The 21,504-nt window shown below is 30.1% G+C and overlaps 1 protein-coding gene across 4 annotated transcripts in view; it reads left to right on the forward strand.

The window, feature by feature from the left end:
• Positions 1-21,504, forward strand: part of LOC118193981 (solute carrier family 35 member D2-like protein) — a 101,176-nt gene that overhangs the window by 11,740 nt on the left and 67,932 nt on the right. The window contains exons 2-5 of one of the 4 annotated variants that reach the window (XM_085817753.1): positions 3,318-3,351; positions 5,821-5,907; positions 14,098-14,139; positions 18,332-18,399. In XM_085817753.1, the coding sequence (XP_085673879.1) occupies positions 3,318-3,351; positions 5,821-5,907; positions 14,098-14,139; positions 18,332-18,399 (231 nt within the window). The remainder of the gene's footprint in view (positions 1-3,317; positions 3,352-5,820; positions 5,908-14,097; positions 14,140-18,331; positions 18,400-21,504) is intronic. The other 3 variants (XM_085817754.1, XM_085817756.1, XM_085817755.1) reach the window with 3 other exon arrangements.

Raw genomic sequence — 21,504 nt, forward strand, 5'->3', positions numbered from 1 at the left:
AAAAGCAATAGCCAAAAAATTTCCGCCGAAAAAATAATTCTGCAACTTATTCAAATTCGAAACCGGAAGGGTTTAATTGCTATTTTATATTTTAAAACAAAATAATATAAAAAACTGTATTAAAAATTATCTATAATTAATAAATGTACATTTTCTTCTATTCATACATTCAAACTTACAAATCGCGCCAACCTGGTTGCGATAATACGTAAGTACCAATTTTTTACTTGAATTATATTCTACGTTTTTTAGTTTCACCACGAGTTTGACTGTGCTATTGTAATGCATGGAGATCGTGCCTTTCTGTTAACTATTTGAATTTAATGAAGAGTTATTTTCACCCTTCTTCTGTGCTTCGTCTGTGCGAGAATTCACCAGGTTCATTGTAGGATCTAATTTAGTTTATGCGGAAAAAAACAGAGAATGACCCCGCAAATGTTTTGTATCATTTGCATCAGATATATCTTTAATGCTGCAAAAACGGCAATGAGATATCACTGCAAGGAGGATCTCGATAAGAGATTTTGACCCTGGCCACCAATTTTGTAAATCAGGTCTTTGGAATAGATAGAATTTTTTGATATGCCAATGTTCATGACTTAAAAAAATTAAGATTTAGTTTGTATCTTGCCTATAATAAGAGTTTGTGTGTTTATCTCATAAATCAGGTGGAAAGATCCAGAGCCGTAAAATTTCACATGTTGCATCTTTGAAGGGATATGTGTGCATTTAAAGCAATATTTTCAAAATATGATTTAGATATTTTTTTTATTTAGTATTTAATGGAAATTTTGTTAACTTTTAAATGATGCCCTAGTTAAAAAATCTAATTAATCATTGTCAAATTTCAATCTTTGCATCATCATTCTTCTAAGTGAAGTCTATTTTCAATCTTTAACTTTAATTTACTGATTTGAGTTGACCTTTTTTAGGTCTTTTTGTGTCTTGTATTTTTAAATTACATCAGAAATTCCATTTTTTATAATGTTTTGAAAATGTTCACATATTATAAAAATGCCATTTTACCCTTTTAAAAAGGATGTTTAAAAATTTTTAAGTAGGTGATCTTTTTTCTTTGTATATGTATATATAGTGTATATAAACATGTAAAAAAAAAAAAAAAAAAAAAAACACCTAACATGAGGTTAAAAATTAAAAACAAAATTTTTTAAAAAACAGATGCAATTATTATTGCTTTGCTTTGACTCCAATTTACTGTTAAATGGTTTAAGTTTATATGGTGTATGTGGTATATGATATGTCAGTGTTATTTCACATACTCATATAATGTTTCTAGAGTTTCATCACTTTATAGAACGTGTGACCTTTCTTCTGAGTCAACATGAAATCAAAGACTTTGTTGCTCTTTTTCATAAACTAGAGGAAATTCATCTTTTTACTTCCTTGTATAAAGTAAAGGGAATGCTGTAATTGCAAGAAATTTCAAGTATATTTCTACAGAAGTATCCATTTTGACGATTTTTTGTATGACATCTGTACGTACGGAAAAAAAAAAAAAAAAAAAGGAATCCTTTTTCCAAAATGGATTTTATTTATGATGTCTGTATGTACGTATGAATCTCGCATAACTCAAGAATGATTAGCTGTAGAATGTTGAAATTTTGTGTATAGACCTGCTGTAACATTTAATTGTGCATCTTCCTTTTTTTATTGCAATCGGCAGTGCCAAACATATATATATCTAAATTATATATATATATATATATATCTAAATACATAATTTATAATTAGAAAACATTTTATGTACCATTTCCGAGGAACAGAAATTCAACAAAAACAATATATATATATATATGCGTGTGTTACCCGGCCTAAAAGTCCTTGCTGAGCCTTTATTTTCACAATCGTGAGTAGTCATAAACTTCCAGTCACAGAGATGTGCTAAATAAATGTATTCATGTTTTGGGGATGTCAAGTTGTAAAAGTATATTTACGAGTACCCCTTGGCGAAAATTCGCGAGTTTTGGCGGTACATGGATACCAAGTTTGGGCTATTCTTTGACTTGTTATTTTGGCTTGTGTAGCGTCGATTTTTGCGCCAATATTCCCTGCTACATAAAGCCAAAATAACAAGACGAAAAATTGCACAAACTCGGTATCCATATACACATCGATCTATTTTCACTTAAAAAAAAAAATCCCAGAATTGTACAGACTTGCATTGCACACTCCCTTGACTTTATCCATGTACATGCTGACCTATTTTCACTTAAAAAAACATCTGAGAATTGCACAAACTTAGCATTGCGCACTCCCTTCACTTTGTCCATGTACACATCGATATATTTTCACTTAAAAAGTCAAAGGAGTACCCAATTCTACAGTAGAGGCAAACAAAAAATACATAATCTCAATCAACTACATTTTAAACCAAACAATAAAATAACAAAAAAAAAAAAAAAAAAAAAAAAAAAAAAGCATTTACGCTTTACACAAAGCAAATATCCACTTAACCATATATATAGATAGTCTTCAGTCTGTGGCACACAAAATTCCCTAATAGCATCCAAAAACTTCCTAAAATTATCTGAACTCAAATCCGTATATTGGTGTCACAACATAAATACACAAAAATAAGAGTAAAAAATATCCTTCATAGTTCCAGACTGACCAGAAAATGGTTACTAAGTAAACCTTCATTTACACTCCAGTCAATTAATGCTCTTTTCAACTTTCATTCCAGATCATACAGAAACTTCAAATTAATCTTACTACATTTAGCCGTTCTACCATCTAAACAATAAAACTAGCAAAGTACTTCCTAACCAACACACACCATAAAAGCCCTTACAAAACATTCCATGATTCAAAATTTCCTGGAATAATGCAACCGATTACGTCATAATAGGGTTTCCATAACTTTCAACTACTCAGGCTACCATAAATGAAACAACAACTTGGTGATGAACAAGACAACAACTTTGCGATAATACAAGGGATACCCTTAAGTCAACTCTAACCTGTCAAATAAGGAAAAAAAAAAAAAAATGTTAGTAGTCATAAACTTCCAGTCACAGAGATGTGTTAAATGAATGTGTTCATGCTTTGGTAATGTCAAATTAAAAAAAAAAAAAAAAAAAAAAAAAAAGGTTGTGTGTATGCTGAAAAGTACACCAAAAACTGCAGTTTTATGGAATGTTGAAACAGATACAGATAATCAGAAAGTACCCCAAATTGTAATTAAATAAAAAAATAATCTCCATTTTTTCCCTTTTAAATTTAAAACTGCATTTAGTTTTGATTTGTGTCATATGCCTTTTTTATTGTTCACTAATATTTTTTTCACTTCATTTCAGATTTCCTTCTACTCATGCTTTAGGCATTGGACAGGTATTTTATTTATTTCTTTTTTTAATAGCTGCATTAAGTGCTTTATTAATTTTCACAATAACTGATATGTTGTAGGAAAATCATTAGTGAGAGAAATCTCATTAGGAGGTAGCATTTTCCATAGTCTCCGTAATCCAAATTTCCATAGTCTTTCCATAGTTGACAATGATTAATTAGATCTTAGAGGATGTTCTCTGCTTTAGAGCTCATAATTTTGATTCTTGTTTTCTTTCCATGATGGAAGAAATTCCATTCCATTTTTCCTCAGCCTTCTTTAGTCTTAATGATAAAGTCAGCTGGTGTTTCATTCAATATGACTTTGCAGTTAATATCTAAGACACTGATTTTTAGTATACAGCTAGAATTTTAGAAACATGCAGTAAGCAGGAAAGCATAAAAATGTGAAACAAAACATGAATTGGCGCTTTTAAATATGATGAGGAATTAAAAAGCACACATGTCAAAAGGAAGGTAAAACAAAATAAAATAATCTAGATTGATATGTAAAATTACAATTAATAAAATAGGAGCTTTCACAGATGACCTGCTCCTCCAGCTGGAGCTGGAATGAATGGTTCCAACCTAGAATTTCAGTTTCCTGTTGGCATTTAATACTTATTTGTTTTTACGAGTTATGCCATGTGGTGCCGTAGGTGTCCAAAACTTGCTGAAGAATCAGAATGTAATTTATTCATTGGTATTAAACAGGACAGTTCCAAAGACACGTTACAGTTGTAAAAAAACTACGATAAACACGTTGAAACAATCAGCAACACAGCTTTGAGACTATAATGGTGTCAACAACTTCATGGAAAAGCACTAAAGTACAACTCCCGACTCGGTCGATCGCTCTTGGAATTCAAGACACTACTACCGAACTCAACATACTCAAGATACTACTACTCCACATACAGGTAGGGTATTTATCACTTTTGTTCTGCCTTCCAGAACATTCTTGAGAAAACTGACAAGAATTCGTTCTAGAATGTTCTCGCTCTGTCTATGGCATATCGACAATTTAAAAAATAACAAATTTGATTGGCTACAAAAGTATAACATTTTTAAAAAAACAGTGATTACTTTTTTGTCCTGCGAATGGTCAAATATATATAACATATTTATTTCATATGCAAAAATACTACCTTCTGCATATATTTGCATAGTTTTTATATTGAATATTATGCAGGGCAAGATTCAAAATCAAAGTAAAAAAATTTTGATATTTGAAATTACCAAGCAGCAGTAAATTATAGCGTCATATTCAGATGCTTTGTTTTAAAATGTGCATGGGAATTATAAAGTTTCACCTTTAACATCATAATTATTACCATATTTCCTTGTATATTTCCCTCATTTTTTAACTAATTTTATTGTCCAAAAATTGGGAAAGGGAAATTATGCAAACAATTTAATTTCCAAAGAAAGCGATTTCACTATGAACATAACAAATGAAAAGTAGACATGGAGAAACTGCTGATGACTATCACAGTATTATTTCTTTAAAAGAAACCAGCATTTCAATAAGAATATATATTAACATTATGATATCTGATGTATAATGAGCCAATAAGCATGACATGTCCGACTCGGTTATGGTGTAAAACCTCAGTTGCACCTGACATGAATGAGTCTAGATGGCAGTTCCCAAGAGAGACATCAGAGGAACAAAGGTGAAAGGAGACAAACAAAAAACACATATTTTAAAACATTAAAAGTCAGATGAAATTGCATGTTTGGGAAGTGAAAACATCTGCCACATATGGGTATCTTAATGAAGAATCTGCACAAAATATGTTAAATACAAGGAAAATAAAATGGATGAAATGCTAATACAAAAAGGAAAATGCAAATTGAATATACTGAATAAAAATAATCAAGGGAATATTCTCAGAGAGAAAATCTATGTACAATAGAGGAAGGGGAAAATTATGTGAATATTTTTAAAATTTTCAGAAACAAGTACTGAACAAGCTAAGGGAAAATATGGATATGGCACTCTTATTAAAACATAGCTTTATTCTTTGTATTTATAATGATAAGTAACTATGCCTGTAGAATGATCCATCCTCTCACTGGATCAGCTTAATGAAATAATAATAAAAAAAATAATAAAATAAACAATGAAAATAACAATGAAATTAAACAATGAAATAATAATAAAAAATAATCATTAATAATTTTGCAAATAGTAATCAAACTGTATGGTTCATTTGGAACACCTCTAAAAAGTATTTTTTATTCAAATAATTATTTCTTTTATTATTTTCTTAACTATGCAGATAAATAATTATTGAATGAAATTTACCTAAATTTCAGAAGGCATCTATATTTCATTGTTGGTTCAAAAGAAAGCAATTGCATTTTTATGACCTTCCTCCCCCCCCAAAAAAAATATTTCTTCATATGCTGATATGATGATATATATTTTTATATGCTTATATTTGTTGCTTATATTTGATTTGCTTTCAGATGTTGGTGACAATACTTGTTTTATATATTGGCAGATATTTTAGCATTATCAAGTTTCCTTCTATTTCAAGTGATGTGCCAAAGAAAGTAAGGCATAGATTGCTAATTATTTAATGTTGCAAATTAATGTGATGATATAAACTATGTTAATGACTGTAACTTTTTTTTTGGGGTATATACATATAATAATTACGTGTGCAATTATCACATCATGTAGTTGTGCAAAAACTTCCTGTAGAAATAACTTTTTTTTTTTTTTTTTTTCCCCATCTTAATATTACTAGAGATATTGAATTTGGGATGTACTAAATTTTGTAGTTCCAAGACCATACAAAGATTCTTCTTTTAACTTTTATTACTCACTTAATAAAGTTGACCTGAAGTTTATATCAGTCTTTAAGCTATAGTTGAATTCCCATAGCAGTTTCAGTACTGCATTTTTTCATAGAATGTGCAATTTTGAAGCTTTCATTAAACTACTTTTAGTATTTGTGTGTATGTGTGTTATGATTTTGGACTTGGATTTCATGGAGTAATTTAATTTCCAAAGCAATTCCCAAGCAATACATAATTACCCTTTTAAAAGAAAATGCTTAGTTTTTTTTTTTTTTTTTTCAATGAGATTAATTTTGTTCATTTTGCTAAAAATGTACAACAAATATGCCAGTGTACATATCACAGTTTCGTCATTTACAACTGTTACCAGTAGAGAGTTATTTTGCATAAAAAACATTGCTCCCCCTGCATGCAGCTTAATCAAATGTCATTTACATGAAAAACTGTTATTTTTTCCCTTTGCGATGAGACTCATTTTGTTCATTTTGCTAAAAATGTACACCAAATATGACAGTGTACATATCACAGTTTAATCATTTACAACTGTTGCCAGTAGAGAGTTATGTTGCATAAAAAACATTGCTTTCCCTGCACGTAGCTCAATGAAATGTCACCTGCACACAGCTCAAACAACAGCCACCTTACTTCATGTAGTGAGAGGAAAGTTCCCAATTTTCAGACCTTAGTTTAAAGATTTTGCTTTTAAGAAGTCACAATTTTGATTATTATTTTTATTCATCATTTAACACTACTATAAGCTCAGGCATTTTTCTGAAGACATTGCGTGTCTATGAAGAATGCAGCATTGTGCCCCATCATTGTCTTTGCACCATCAGTGTATACATTTTCAAAATTTTCTCATGTTGTTTCATTTAGTGAGACTATTTCATTCAAAAGATTAAATGTTTCACCTGATATGCTTGCTAGTTTGTAGCATTCTGTAAAGAATTGATAGCTATATAAGTAAGCATAAGGAACCCTTAAAACTACTAACTCGTTAACATTATTTGATAGCCTACCAGGAGTAGAATATGGTACAAAATATTTATTCATACTAGGAAAGTATTCTTTGAACGTGCCAATGTTAATTTTATGAATGCTTATATTTTTCTTTAAATAACACTTGAATTTTTTTAAAATTTTGTTCAACTAGCTCTTTATTTTTCCTTGGGATTGCTCTTTTTTTAATTGGAAACTTTTTGGCCAAGCGTTACCAAGCAGTTGAAAGTATATATCCATCAGTATAAGCTTATATTCCAAAGTGTAAGCTTCTATTCTTTATTTTTCTCTTCATTCTGTCAGTAAAATTAATAGAATAGTCAGTAGAATCTATGTTTTTGAACTTAACCCTTCGTGTGTGACTGAAAATTGTATTCAATTTCACACTTGATTGTCTGTCTAGACTTTGAAGCTTTAGATCAAAGACATTATGCATTTGAAGTTTTGTTTCCATACCTCCATAAAGGCTGTCGCTTGGAATCTCTTGATTTAATAGATTTAAGTTAGTTTCCCAAATATATCTTTTCATACGTGTGAACGCTAAGCTGCATAGTCGAACAAAGTTCTCACAATACCAAATTTTCCATTGGAATTAATTTTCACTAAAATAATTTGCTAAACTGTTGTGTGTATCTTTTGCTTGGACAAAAGAACTTCATTTATGCCTATGATTTGTTTAGAACCTTTCCCTTTCTGACCTTGAGAATGTTTGAGTTCTCTACACATGCCAGTCACATGCCTTTCATTACACCAAAGGCACTTGACAGAATTCTTGAATTTGTGACTCACATGACCAGCTGTCAAACAGCATAAATGTGCTTTTTTATTTTTCAGTAAGGACTTCTTTTCTTCTAATGAAAAATTGTACAGCTTATAATAGTCATAAGAACTGTGTGTCCCTTTAGCATACTAAATACTTAATTTTTTTTTGGACTCTCCTGCATAAATGCAAGCAGCTGTAGCTGGTACAGAAACATCTTTATTCAGAACCTGGCAAATCTGTTCTTGGAAGTTAAAATCTTTCTTCAATTTCTACTTTTATACGTGGGAAATTCAATAGATTTTTTTTTTAGTTTTCTGAGCATGTGACTGTTTTGACTTTGATGAGATTGTTCCCATGCTCTTAATAATAGCTTTTCTTTAATTGCTAATTGAATGAGAGGCTAAAGCATTGCAGCATAAATATTACTTTTAACATCTTGTGTTTCTAATGGTCTTACCTATTCTTACCTATTATCTTATAAATTTCTAAGTGGCATAGTTCAATTTTTTCTGTCTTGATCCAAAGCCAAATTTAAAAGTTCATGTACATAAATTTCTTCCAGTAATTCCTCATATGCAAACCTTGACTTCATTTGTGTTAGAGTTTATTCGTAATTTCTTCCAGATAAAGGTTCCTCCAGTTCCGCTCTAAACTGTCTCCAGTTATTCAGCCAGTTAACTTTGATTCGAACTCTCCGCAACCACGCTTTTTCGCCTCTTTCTCCTTCTTTGGTCAGTGACCCCATTTGTCCCTGCTCCGACCATCCCAAGGCTCTTAGCTAAACGCTTGGATTCAATACCTTACCTTTCCCAAGGACCGGTTCTCCTTCAACTGCACCTCACGCCATCAGCTGTTTTTCTCCATGGCAACCATCCACGCTCTTCGCATCCCGATTGCCTTCTCTTTTGTTACTAAATGCAAGAAGTTGACTCACGACGGGAGGCTAAACGCCTTCAATTGTGGTAAACTCTTGTACTCTCCTCCTGTGTCCTAACAAAAGGACTCTAAGCGATTCCTGACTTTAGCTTATCTGCTCTTTCATCAACTTTAGCTTCTCTCTTATTTAATTCATTTTTCTGAACGATGATGTGAAGGTAATTGCAATTAATTGCAAAAGTACTCCGTAATCCAAACGCCTTGGTCCAGATGAAGGATAACTCTCTAAAAGTTCTTTTGCTGGGGAACCAGCAACTGTAGCTTGCAACAAGTACTGAAACTTATTATCTTCGATGGTTTTGTCTTTGTCAATCTTTTTTAACTACCCTCAAAATCCCAACTTGTTTTTGGTTTCACCATTAAATTTCTGCAGCTCTTAACTTTAGAAGTTAAAAACGTTGCTTTTCATTACTCTCAGAACAAAAAGAAGGAACCTGTGCTATAGCTTTCGCTATTTTACATTCTACTTTCATTATTATTAGTATGTATTTATCCCTGTACCTTTCAGCTGAACTAAAATAATTTTCAAAATCAGTTTCATCGTTTGATATCATTAACAGTTCACAAATTTTAATTAAATCTAAATCTTGAAAATTTATCTTGTAACTGCATGTTTAAAAGAGCTCAATATTTTGACATCCCTTTGAAGTTCAGTTCCTATATTATTAGATGCAGCTATAACTGATTGCCGTAAAAATTTTCTACTTCTTACTAGTGTTTCCTTTTTGTAATTATAACTATTACAAACTCGATTCTTGCCATAATTCTGTTTTCACTCTCATCAATGTTCTGTCACAGATGCTGGTTTTATTACAGATATCCTTTCAAATTACAATAATTCATAAAGATAGAAAACTGAACATTAAATTTTAAGACATGGAGACACGTTTTTAGAAAACTTGCGTATTTATTCATAATTGTCTTGAGTTAATAATTTAGTGTGAAACAAACCAGTATTACTGTATCAAACACAGCAATCAGAATTGGGAAACAAAATATCTCACAAGTTGTTTCTCATCTATGGAAACTCTAGTCATTAAATATTTTTCAGCTGATAATCTCAGTCAATTCTGTGAACAGAATTTTCATTAAAATGGCATAGTTGTCTGCTTAGTAAAGGGGAAAAGGGTGTCAGCCTTTTATTAAGCCGTTAAGTATAGTTTTAGAGTACTTTGGTATTATTGCAACCACCTTGATAGAAATCGCCAAATTTTCAGAAGTGGCCAAACTGTGGCAGCAGTGCGGATAATATAATAATTATTCAGATAACCATATCAGCTTGAATAAGAATAAGCCATAAGCTTGAATAAGCAATAAGCTTATACCATAAGCTTGAATAAGCAATGCCACCATTTTTGTACGCATTGTTTTGGTTAGCATTCTCTCTAGCTCTAAAGGCAAGTTGCGATATTTTTCAACTTCAGCTGAATTTTGAAATGTACACTTATAGGATTTGCCTGAAAACAAAGAAAAATTATGTTGAATTTTTGCAGGGATATAATTTTCTGCTACAAAGAGGGGAATGCTCAGATTCACTTGCATGATGATGTATTTTGGAAATGTGATGTGGAAAAGTGTAATGAACATGTCGGCATTTGAAGCAATAATTGGTTCAAGAATAGTCGTCTTTTATTTGCTACACCAGTCTTATACATTGCTGGAGTAAAGAATTAATAAATTTTTGCTTGGAAGAGTTAGAAATAGACGTTAAGATTGGAAGATACCATTTGTAAGTAGTTTTGTAAACTGTTCTCCAGAATAAATACTGACCTGAAATTAAAATATGTATCTAACAACATGTATGATATGAAATAACCTTTTCTGATTTGAAATTTTCATCCTTTTTTTTTTTCAAAAAATCACCTAATTGCACTAAGGAGGTAACAATAATACCAAAGTACCAGTTTTACAGTGAGCATAAAAAACTACTTTTATTCAAGTTTAGGTATTTATTAACATTTTTTGCAGCTTTATATAGGTTACAAAACTCATTAAAAATAATCTAAATCTAAATAAATGTATATATCATAAGTTTCCGAATATAAGCTAATGCATGTATAAGCCAAGAGTGTGTTTTTTTTTCCTCAAGAATTTACCTAAAATTCAAAACCCCTATATAAGCTGAAATAAAAAAATTCCTAACATTCGAACACTTCACCATTGAGGGTGAAAATGTTGCCAAGCAGATAAAACAAATAGAATATTTTCCAACAAAATCATTGCAAAGATGCCAACAATGATGCTTTTAACTCTAGCAACCCCATTTGAATCTAGTACATTTCCCCCATTCATTCTACTGATTGTCTTGTATGCAATCTGTGGTAGTGCTAGTCTTATTTTCTGTGCCATTTTATTTTTTGTCTGAAAGATGAGTTGGAAGGGAATTTCTTATGGAAAATTAAAAATTACATGTGATTGCATTTGCTGAAAATTCTAGTAACAATATGTCTGCTCGACATTTCTCAGTAAATGGAAAACAAGTGTCAAGAGTGGAGAAAGACTAGCATAAATTTCGACAACATCAGAATTTTTGTTTTGCTGATAATGCAACAAACCAGCACTATAAACAATTTCAAAAATGAAATAACTTCCTTTCATTAAAACAAGTAACTCATTTAAAATGCACTTTTTTGTTAAACTTAAAAATCTAAATTGTGAAATATATATATATATATATATATATATATATATATGTCATAATAAAAGCACAAAGAAAAGACGGAACACTGTAGATGCGTGATTAGACACATATTGAAGATCTTGGTTGCGTAGTATGCTAGTAATGCTAACTTGGTAATATCTAAAGAACTTGGCAGTCGAGGCAGTTTTAATTCCATTTTTATTTTCAATTGATATTTGTGGCCACAATCACTTGGCACTCTAGTCGTGCCTTTCAACAAAAGATTTACATTTTTGATATTGTTGAGAAGGAAATCAAGCCAGCGAAATTACATCTTAGCAGAGTAGAGGGCAAAAGCTGAAGTGCGTAGTTATGCAAGATGGAAGCACGCGAAGAGAAAAGTTTTGGTTTACAACGACAGTTTCAGTTCTTAATTATTACATCATCAAAGTTGCGCGGGCCATAGAGTGATCTAGAAATGACGCAATGCAGAGAAGTTATTACGATTTTAGAATAGAGAGGAAGAATTAATGTTTTTAGTTATAATTCTTATTCATATAATTTTATCTTACATATTCCCCCCTTCAAAAAGAAAATCATAAAATTTTTGTCCTGTAAAGTATAATTTATAAATATCAATTTTTTAAAAATAAAGTTTTAATTTTTAGAGTCCTATTGAATTTTTCAGCATTTCAGTCCAAAAGTCTTTTTGTTTGAGAGTTCACATAATCATAATTCTTCAGGGAAAGTTCTTGTTATCGCAGAATATCACAAAATAAACTTTTACATAATCATTACTTATAATTAAATGTAATGCACATAAGTATTTATGATATTAATTTTCATATTGATAAATTATATTTTAATACCATATAATAATAGGAGTAAGCTTCAGAAATTATGGTTTCACCGTTATCATCTTTCATTTACAATTCCTGATTTGACCAAACTGGAAGCCTCGCAATACTTCTAAACAAATATATCCATCAATATTGCTGTCCTCTTGAGCTAAGCAGTGTGTTCTCTGCACTGGTGGCCCAGGGTGCCTAGACAGTTACTTGAAAAGGTCTCCGTTTCTTGCATTAAGGTAACTGGCCTTTGAAAACTGCACTAATACATTCCATAATAAAAAATATAATAATAATAATAATAATAATATAACAAAATTGCACACACTCATAAAATGAGAGCCTCCAACATTATCTTACTTGAAGAGGGTTAAAGGAACAACTGTACAGAGGTAATTACAGGCCTCTGTTTTAGGAACCCAGTACTCCCTCGACATACACTATACTTAACATACAATCACCCATAAATTTAACATGCATTTACCATAATTTCATATTACGTATCTGTAATAATTTCACTTATTTTTTTACACCTACTTCATTTTTAGAATAATTATAAAATTCGTATTCAAAATTCTCAACAAAATTTCAAAAATATAAAAACTTATCTTAATATTCTTCCCAATGAATAATTTAAATAGCTTAAAGTTCGTTACTTAATTTGCTCACACATAATTATAAAAATTTACAAAAATTAATGAACAAGAATTTCAGATTTTCTCAAAACAAATTGCAGAAATTTTTACCAAAGTTGAAATGAAAACTATAGAATCCGCAGCACATTAAATAATTTAGTTCCTGAGCTAGATTCACACGAATGTAATAATTTTTGAGCTGTTGCAAAAGCGGAAGTGCAAATAATTTTCTGTCGCACATACTTGCAAACACTAACTCAGATCGACCTTGAACTCGCTGTAATGCTTAATTCCTAAACGGTAATTCACTGATTATTTCCTTTTCACTAGGCATTCGAACTTCTCAATTTATCGAGAGATTACTTTCAATCTGTAAACACTATGCGTGATTATATTTTGAAGCACTTGCAAAACACCACAGCAGAAGAATGATCTGTTATTTTTTAAACACTGAAAAAACAAATTTGATGATTCACTTCTTTCACATTATCTTGGATTTATCACAAAACAATGATTTGAAGAGCTGAACTAAATTTTCCATTGAGGTTTCAGGCTGCAGGAAACTATCCTGTCGACTTAATTGTCATAAAAGGAAAGGAAAAGCCGGAGCAGTGTCGATGCTTGCTTAGATCCATATTGAAGACGAATTTGGTTGCGTAGTATGCTAGTAATGCTAACTTGGTAATATCTAAAGAACTTGGCAGTCGAAGCAGTTTTAATTCCATTTTTATTTTCAATTGATATTTGTGGTCACAATCACTTGGCACTCTAATCGTGCCTTTCCACAAAAGATTTACATTTTTGATATTGTTGAGAAGGAAAGCAAGCCAGTGAAATTACATCTTAGCAGAGTAGAGGGCAAAAGCTGAAGTGCGTAGTTATGCAAGATGGAAGCACGCGAAGAGAAAAGTTTTGGTTTACAACGACAGTTTCAGTTCTTAATTATTACATCATCAAAGTTGCGCGGGCCATAGAGTGATCTAGAAATGACGCAATGCAGAGAAGTTATTACGATTTTAGAATAGTGAGGAAGAATTAATGTTTTTAGTTATATTATAATTCTGATTCATATAATTTTATCTTACATATATATATATTTATAATATGTTTATAATGTTGTATGATCTTAAATTCACTTAGTGCGAAATCGAGTTATTCTACTACTTGTGCAGTTGCTGCAAAGTAAGTTAATAATAATTTATTTACTAAAGAAATATTTATTATATTATCTCCTAAGATTAATTTTAGTAGAATTATCTTAAAAGAGTGAATCCATAGTTAGTAAGTTCAATTCCGAAAATTGTTTTAAAGTAACTTGAATGTACATTTTTAAAAATGTTTAACGGGGACTTGAATTAAATCATGAATAACAAAATTTCAATTGTAAAAAGAAATAAATCAAAAGCAAATAATTAAATTAAAAGCAAGTAATCATTAAATTAAAAGCAAGTAAGCAAACAATTTCGCTAATTCAATTTTGAGTGAAAAGCAATTTTTGCAGTAAAATTGATGAATTACTCGAGTAATTGTCCCCCGACACCCTCGTGTTTATGCATTTCAATTCAAAACTATTTGTAAAAATTAAACATTGGAAATTGGCATTATGAAATAGAACTCAAAGTAATTCAAATAAACATTAGAAAATTACGAAATATAAGAAATATAATGCAATCTTTGCAACAACAAATCAAAAATAAAAAATAAAAATTGAAATTTAAAATATATATAATAAGAAAAGGGAATGTACATGAAGATATAAAAGGCCAGAAAAAGCATTAATTAACTTACGTTCTTTCTAGTGGGAAGTGGGCAAAGTGTTTTCTTCGCGTCTGACTCAGAAGGGTTGTGTTTCTGAAATTCTTTATCAGCAGCGGGGGCTTTGAATTATATCAGTCGGTGAGACTTGTGTGAAGTAATTTATGGGAGCGGGAGTGACTAAGAATTCTTGAGGGTCGTTAATGTTGTGGAGTTCTTATTTGAGTGAAACCGTCTGTTAAAATGTATTGAAAATATTTTCAAAAAACATCAACAAAATCGCATTTCCAAAAAAGTTTTTGAAATTTTTTGGAAATTAATTATTTTCTGGCTAATTGTCGTGTCGTAACGAGGAAGAAATTAAGAAAAGGAAAAAAGGAATTTTCGCTGTCAAAGAGCTATTTGACAGACTAAAGATTATGAAATAGGCCCATTTTTTTAGTAACAGCATAACTCTGAAGACAATTAGCTTTTTACATTATATACAGCTTTGTAATTACACTATGTACAAATCGTTCAACCGATAGTCATCCAACTTATACCGCCTTCTCAGGTTTAGGAACAAATTATCGTATCCCTATCAGTTAAATGATTTAGAGTGAGTATTTAACGCCTGCTCTTTTAAGGCAATGGTTAATAAATTGATTAGGTATTAGATTATTTTTGAGAATTTTAATAAGGAGCAAAATTTCGCATTGTAGATCTATCATATCTGTACAGATATTTTTAATTTGTTGTATTTGATTTATTATTGTATTGTTAATTACTTTTTTGGATATGTTGGAATTCCAATTTATTAATTTGTTAGTATTCTTGTGGTTGTAGATTTTTTCGGAAGTTAAATTATTTGATAAATAAAAAGATATTACAGAGCGAGGTACTGGAATGAGACCCCATTGAAAGACCTCTGACTTGTTTAAAAAGTTGATTTTGAAATTTGATGTAGTTATGAAAAAGTGTGCAATTTAGGTAGGTTTTCCATTTGTTAAGATTCATAATCGTGAGCATATCAGGGAAGAGTTTAGGCAGATCTAGTAGACTGGTATAAATTTCTTCTAGAGGAAGTGAGGTATATAAGTTTTCAAAGTCATAGCAGTTAATGTTCTGTATGTTAATTGTTTGAATGGCATTAATGACAGGAGTGTTATTAAGGATGATCCAGCAATAGTTATGATTAGTGTTACAATCATTGAAAATAAATTTACAGATTTTTTTTAAGTTGAAAAATAATAGTCTACATTTTTCTTGTAATTATTAGTTCCATTTGCTATAAATCTGAATTTTAATGTTGTTTTATGGAATTTGGGAAGTGTATAGAGGTTACTAAATCTGTTGTAGCTTGGATTTAAAGTAATATTTAGTTTTTTATGAAAAGTTTTAATTCTGTTTATTATAGATGTTTCTGTAAGGTTTGCTAATTGATAAGTAGTTGCATTGAAAAGTTCTTTATGAATAATTTCTGCGTAGAATTGTTTTCATATAATGCTAAAGTTATTATTTGCTTTATCTATTTTTGTAATAGTAAAAAGTTCTTTTAAATTTTTAATATCTGATCTAAGTTGCGACCAATTCATTGTACTTTTAAACTTGAGGTGATTGATTTCAGTGGATATGCGTTGAAGAATTTCATCTTTCCATTTTAAAAAGGTATCTATAGGTAAATTCAGCTGATAGCTTGCTTTAACTATACATTCGTTGATGTTGTTTTCAAAAGTCTTGCAACAGTAATTTTTCGTTATGTTTCTGACTGGTCTAAATTTTGCACCATAATTCATTAGTGTTTTTAGTTGATGGTTTTGTATGATATTCAGGTTGCCAGTAATTATGTGCTGGTGATGAGAATCTGCATAAGTACTGTAAACTGGTGACTTGCAATGTCATTCTGCTGTCTCATCTATTTCATGGTGGTTAGTTAGCAAGTTGCTTAAGGTCCTTTGATATTTAAATGCAACTATTGGTATGGTGTTTACAGCTGGGAAGTAAACTTTACAATCGTTGATTCTAAAGAATCGAATATTGTCAAACTGTGGATGCAGGAAATTGACTGTAAAATAAATTTTGCGTTGAGTCAGACAATTAGAAAGTCTGAATATACAAAAATCGAGAACCATGTCTTTAATGATTTGTATTTCGTCGTAGCTTTCATGAATGAATTTTTTTAGTTTGATAATACATATAATATATATATAATTACAAAACAGTTCTTTTGAAAACAAAATATAAACATGCCTAGTATTTTCTTGCATTAAGCTGCAGAAAAATTATCATTAAAAACAAATCTGAAAGCTTTCAGATTTTACATTTTGCCCAAAGGGGCCTTTTTTTTAACATTTTGTGTGTTACCTTTGTTTATTAAGTATCATGTTCTTTGCACTTAAATTATAAAATTCAATTCAACAGCAATATTGTAAAATAATTTTAAAATAAGCATATCTTAAGAATTTCCGATACACAGTCTCATAAAAATGTTTTTTCGTACAGTGTTGCCATTGCTCTCTTTGAAATTGTCGAGTTTCTTAATCAAAAACTCATAAATGCTTTACAAAATATGAAATAGATAATAAAACAAATTCCAAATTGGGGCTTCCATATGGGTATTGTTGTTTTATCACAATGCGAGAAACATACATATATTTATGCAGAAACATACATATGCTTATGCAGATTTCTTTACTATTTAATTTCTTTAAATATAACATAATGCAATAATATTTGGTGGCAAATATTTGAAAAGTGAGCCGACAATTAAAGTTTTCAACGCAAAATTCCAAAACGAAATTAATAGCCTTATGGGCTCAAAAAGTTAAACCTGTAATTTAAAGATTTATTGCTTGTGTCTGGCTAATGGAAAAGTATCTGTATTTTTTGGGAGATGAGTGGATTTGTATATAAGCCGACACCCATAATTTAGTTTTAGAAAATATTCCAAAAATTCTTGGCTTGCACACGGAATTATGTATGTATTTTTCGAGTTTTGGAAAAGGAGGGATGTGGATGATCTTCCGGCAGTAATAAAAGTAGTGCATGTGACAAAAGAAGTGGAGAATCACTGATGTGAAGCATGTGATATTTTTTTTGTGTGGGGTTAGATATGTATCTAGGAAAATGTGAGATATTATTCTTTTGCTTTTATTCTGTCTTGTTAATTAACAAACTAATTAAAAGCAATAATTGCAGTTTTTAATAATATTATTTTTTAAAATTTTTAATTTGGTTGATTTAAATAAAAATACATTTTATTCACTATATGTCTAATTAAAAACATTAGATATTTTTATTGAATAACATTACATATTTTCCACCTTTTTAATTATACATAAGATAATGTTCCCTTGTTAGTCTAAATGCGTATTCATCTAATTTCCTGTTGTTCGTTTGAGGAGTTATTGAAATCTGAACCTTTATGGACTTTTTTTTTCCTTCTCCCTCTCTCTCTCTTTTTTTTTGGGGGGGGGGTATACTATTTTCTTAGTTCTTGATTATTGTTATTTATAGATGTTTATTAACTTCATTTACCTATGTGTATATAAATTCTAAATTGTGTAATTAATTTTTTAAACAAATAATTGATATCTAATTATTTATTTGTTTAATTTAACTGAATTTTCTTCTGTTGCAGATTTGGCCTTTGCCTTTATTCTTTATAGGAAACTTAGTATGTGGTTTAGGAGGCACAAAGCATCTTAGGTAAAAATAGAAGAAAGCATAGAATTTATATATATATATATAAATCTTTTAACACATTACTTGTTTAATTTGTAACACAGAATTAATAGTTAAAGAATATTAAATAGTAATTAATAGCACATTTATTCTTTGAGCTGCACATTTTGCTGTAAAAATTTAAATATAGGAAAATGCAAAAAATAACATCCATTGCAGTTGTTGGTATCAGTGCATGAAATGTGTTATTCACATAATGGAATTTACTCACAATATACATGTTAGCATGGTTGGTTAATCAACTTGGTTGGAGGCTTCAAGCACTTTTCCATTGGCAAGTTCTGTTTGAAGCTTTGAACAGAGAGGATTAACAAAATATTTTTGTGCTTATTTTTAAAAAAAATTTTTCTGTTTCAAAAGGTTTTTTTAGTTCATATTTGTAATTTGCTTAGTAACTCATTTTACAAAGTATTTCTGGAATTAAGATAGGAAACTGCAGGTGTTTTTAATGACTTTTTCTGGGATTTAAAATTCCTTTCTTATTTAAATTAATTTAAAGAATCAGCAGCTAAAAGTGCTAATTTTGACTAGATTGGTCATTCGGTTTTTAAATAATAAAGGAAGTAAATACTTATTTACTTCCTTTTCTTTTTGCTATATATATATATATATACAAATAGAGAATGTTTGTTAAATTCAAATATATATATAAAGAGTGAGAGTATATTGAACATTAATTTTTAAAAGGAAAGTATACAAAGGAAGTAAATACTTATTTACTTCCTTTGTTTTTTGCTATATATATATACGAATAGAGAATGTTTGTTAAATTCAAATATATATATATATAGAGTGAGAGTATATTGAACGTACATTTTTAAAAGCTGTGTTCCGTGGTAAATTTGAGGTATTTGATATAATAAATGAAAAGCAGACATGTTTTTTGAGAATAGTAAAGTGGTCAGTTTCTAATTTTTACAGTTTTAATGCTGCTTGTATTGAAATTTAAGAAAAAAAAAATCTGATCTGTACACCACATGACTTCCTTGTATGGAACATTAAATTATACATATTTTTTCTTGCATTTCATTTAAGTTTATTGAATTGAATTAAATCTATTTTGTTGACAGCACATAAACTACAGTAGAATAAATGCACCCTTTAAAATTCACCATATTGTTTATCATAGAGATTCTCTGGCACTAGGTTCACTTAACAGCGTTATATTTCATTCATATTATAACTCAGAATGCAAAAAATTTATATCATTATCTTATCACTGCGACATGTTCTATTCAAATACTATAATAAATCTAGTAGAATGATGTATAAAAGAAATTAAGCAAGCAAAAAAAAAAAAAAAAAAAAAGTTTTTCACAGACGATTCAGTATCTCTCATTCAATTAATTCAGTCCTCACTTCACGACAAGGCAAAAATACATAAAAACTCAAAATATCTATATTAAAAATATTGAAGTAACTCTTAAAAACTTATTTTCTCGAAAAATTCTAGAAAGGATTAAGCATGATTGTGTTTTCTACCTAATCTGTAATTAATTTGTTTTCTTTCTTTCTTCCCCCTCCCTTACTGTGATGGATTGGGATTTGAAATATTTCACAATAAATAATTTTTATCATTTCATTGATTTGGGAACCAATCTGTTGTGCACTTGTGGAATAATGTATTTAATTGAATTCACAGTGTGTTGCATGAACTCCAAAAGAGAAATTTTCTGTGTTATGCTAAATAATATTTTTAATTTTATGTATGCTGTTAATGCCATTTTGAATTTCATGCCTGCTGTTTAGTCTTATATTATTTTTTATTTTTTAAATTCATTTTTTTCTTTAAACAAGGTTAATTTTTTATTTTAGTTTTGCATATTTTATTTAGTCAGTGCAATAAACATAATAGAAATTTGATAAAATGGAAGAAAGTTAGAAAAAATAAAAAGGATTGATGAAAAAAGTGCCTATTCGAATGTGTGAAGTCAAAGGCATGGGGAAAGAAATAAACCAAAATGCTCTAATGTGATGCCAAAAGTGTGTGGGATGATTTTTAAGGGAAAAGTATTCTCCTCCCCCCAAAAAAGGCAGTACTTTGAAGTGTAGTATTAGTCGTGAGAGATGAAAGATTAGTAGCCTAATTTTTCCATCAAATGGCAGGGCTCGTTCTAGTGCAAAAGTGAAGAATAAAGTAACAAAATTAGACGATCTGGAATTTATCCTTTGGCCAGATTTTATTTTTCGCTTCAATAATTTCCTTAACATTATTTTAGATTGGTTATTTGGTTTTTCACTATGTAAAAATTTATTACAGTTTAATAATTCAGGATAGAAAATTAAACATAGACCAACATTTATTTTTCACTTCATTCTTTTATTGTCATTATTTTAGGTGTGTGATTTTATTTTTCAGTATTTCTATTCAAATCTTAGTAGTTTAATTCTCCCCTTCTTTTATTGAAGAATTCAAATTAAGACATTATGACTTAATGCTCTTTACAATTTCCTGTTTTTACCATTTCCATTCAGCATCATAATGCTTAAGATATATTAAACACACTATATTATGGAGTCAGAAGAATTTTTGCACAAAGCACAGTTGTCACAGATCTAGGTAATTATTTAGTGTTTATTGTAAATTTTTGCCATATGCTTAGAAACTCGGTCGCAGACACTTAGCCAACGGGGCACTTAACTGACACCAGTTAGCTGACAGGGACACTTAGACAACATGGACACTTAGCCGACGGGGTATTTAGCCAACATGGACACTTAGCCGACACGGACACTTAGCCAACAGGGCATTTGGCCGATATGGACAGTTAGCCTACAGGACATTAAGCCGACAATGAGTTTTGCTCTTCCATTGCTTTCAGATTTCTAATACTTTCAGATTTCATTACTACTTTGCTCAAGATATCACACTACATTCATTCCCGTATAAAGTCGTTTCGCTCCTCCCACTATTAAAATTTCCTTTCCCTGTCAGGAAGTAGATTGATTCGCCCTACTCCTCGCCACACTGGAACAACATTTTTTTTCATAACTGCTATTTACACCCTCAGAATGCTATTTACACATTAGGCATCACATATTTATTAATTTGGGATAGGGATCCGTCAC

Source organism: Stegodyphus dumicola, chromosome 5 (genome assembly GCF_044657685.1).
Source record: "Stegodyphus dumicola isolate Sdum_Otavi_A_Nest chromosome 5, ASM4465768v1".
NCBI classification, from domain to species: domain Eukaryota; kingdom Metazoa; phylum Arthropoda; class Arachnida; order Araneae; family Eresidae; genus Stegodyphus; species Stegodyphus dumicola.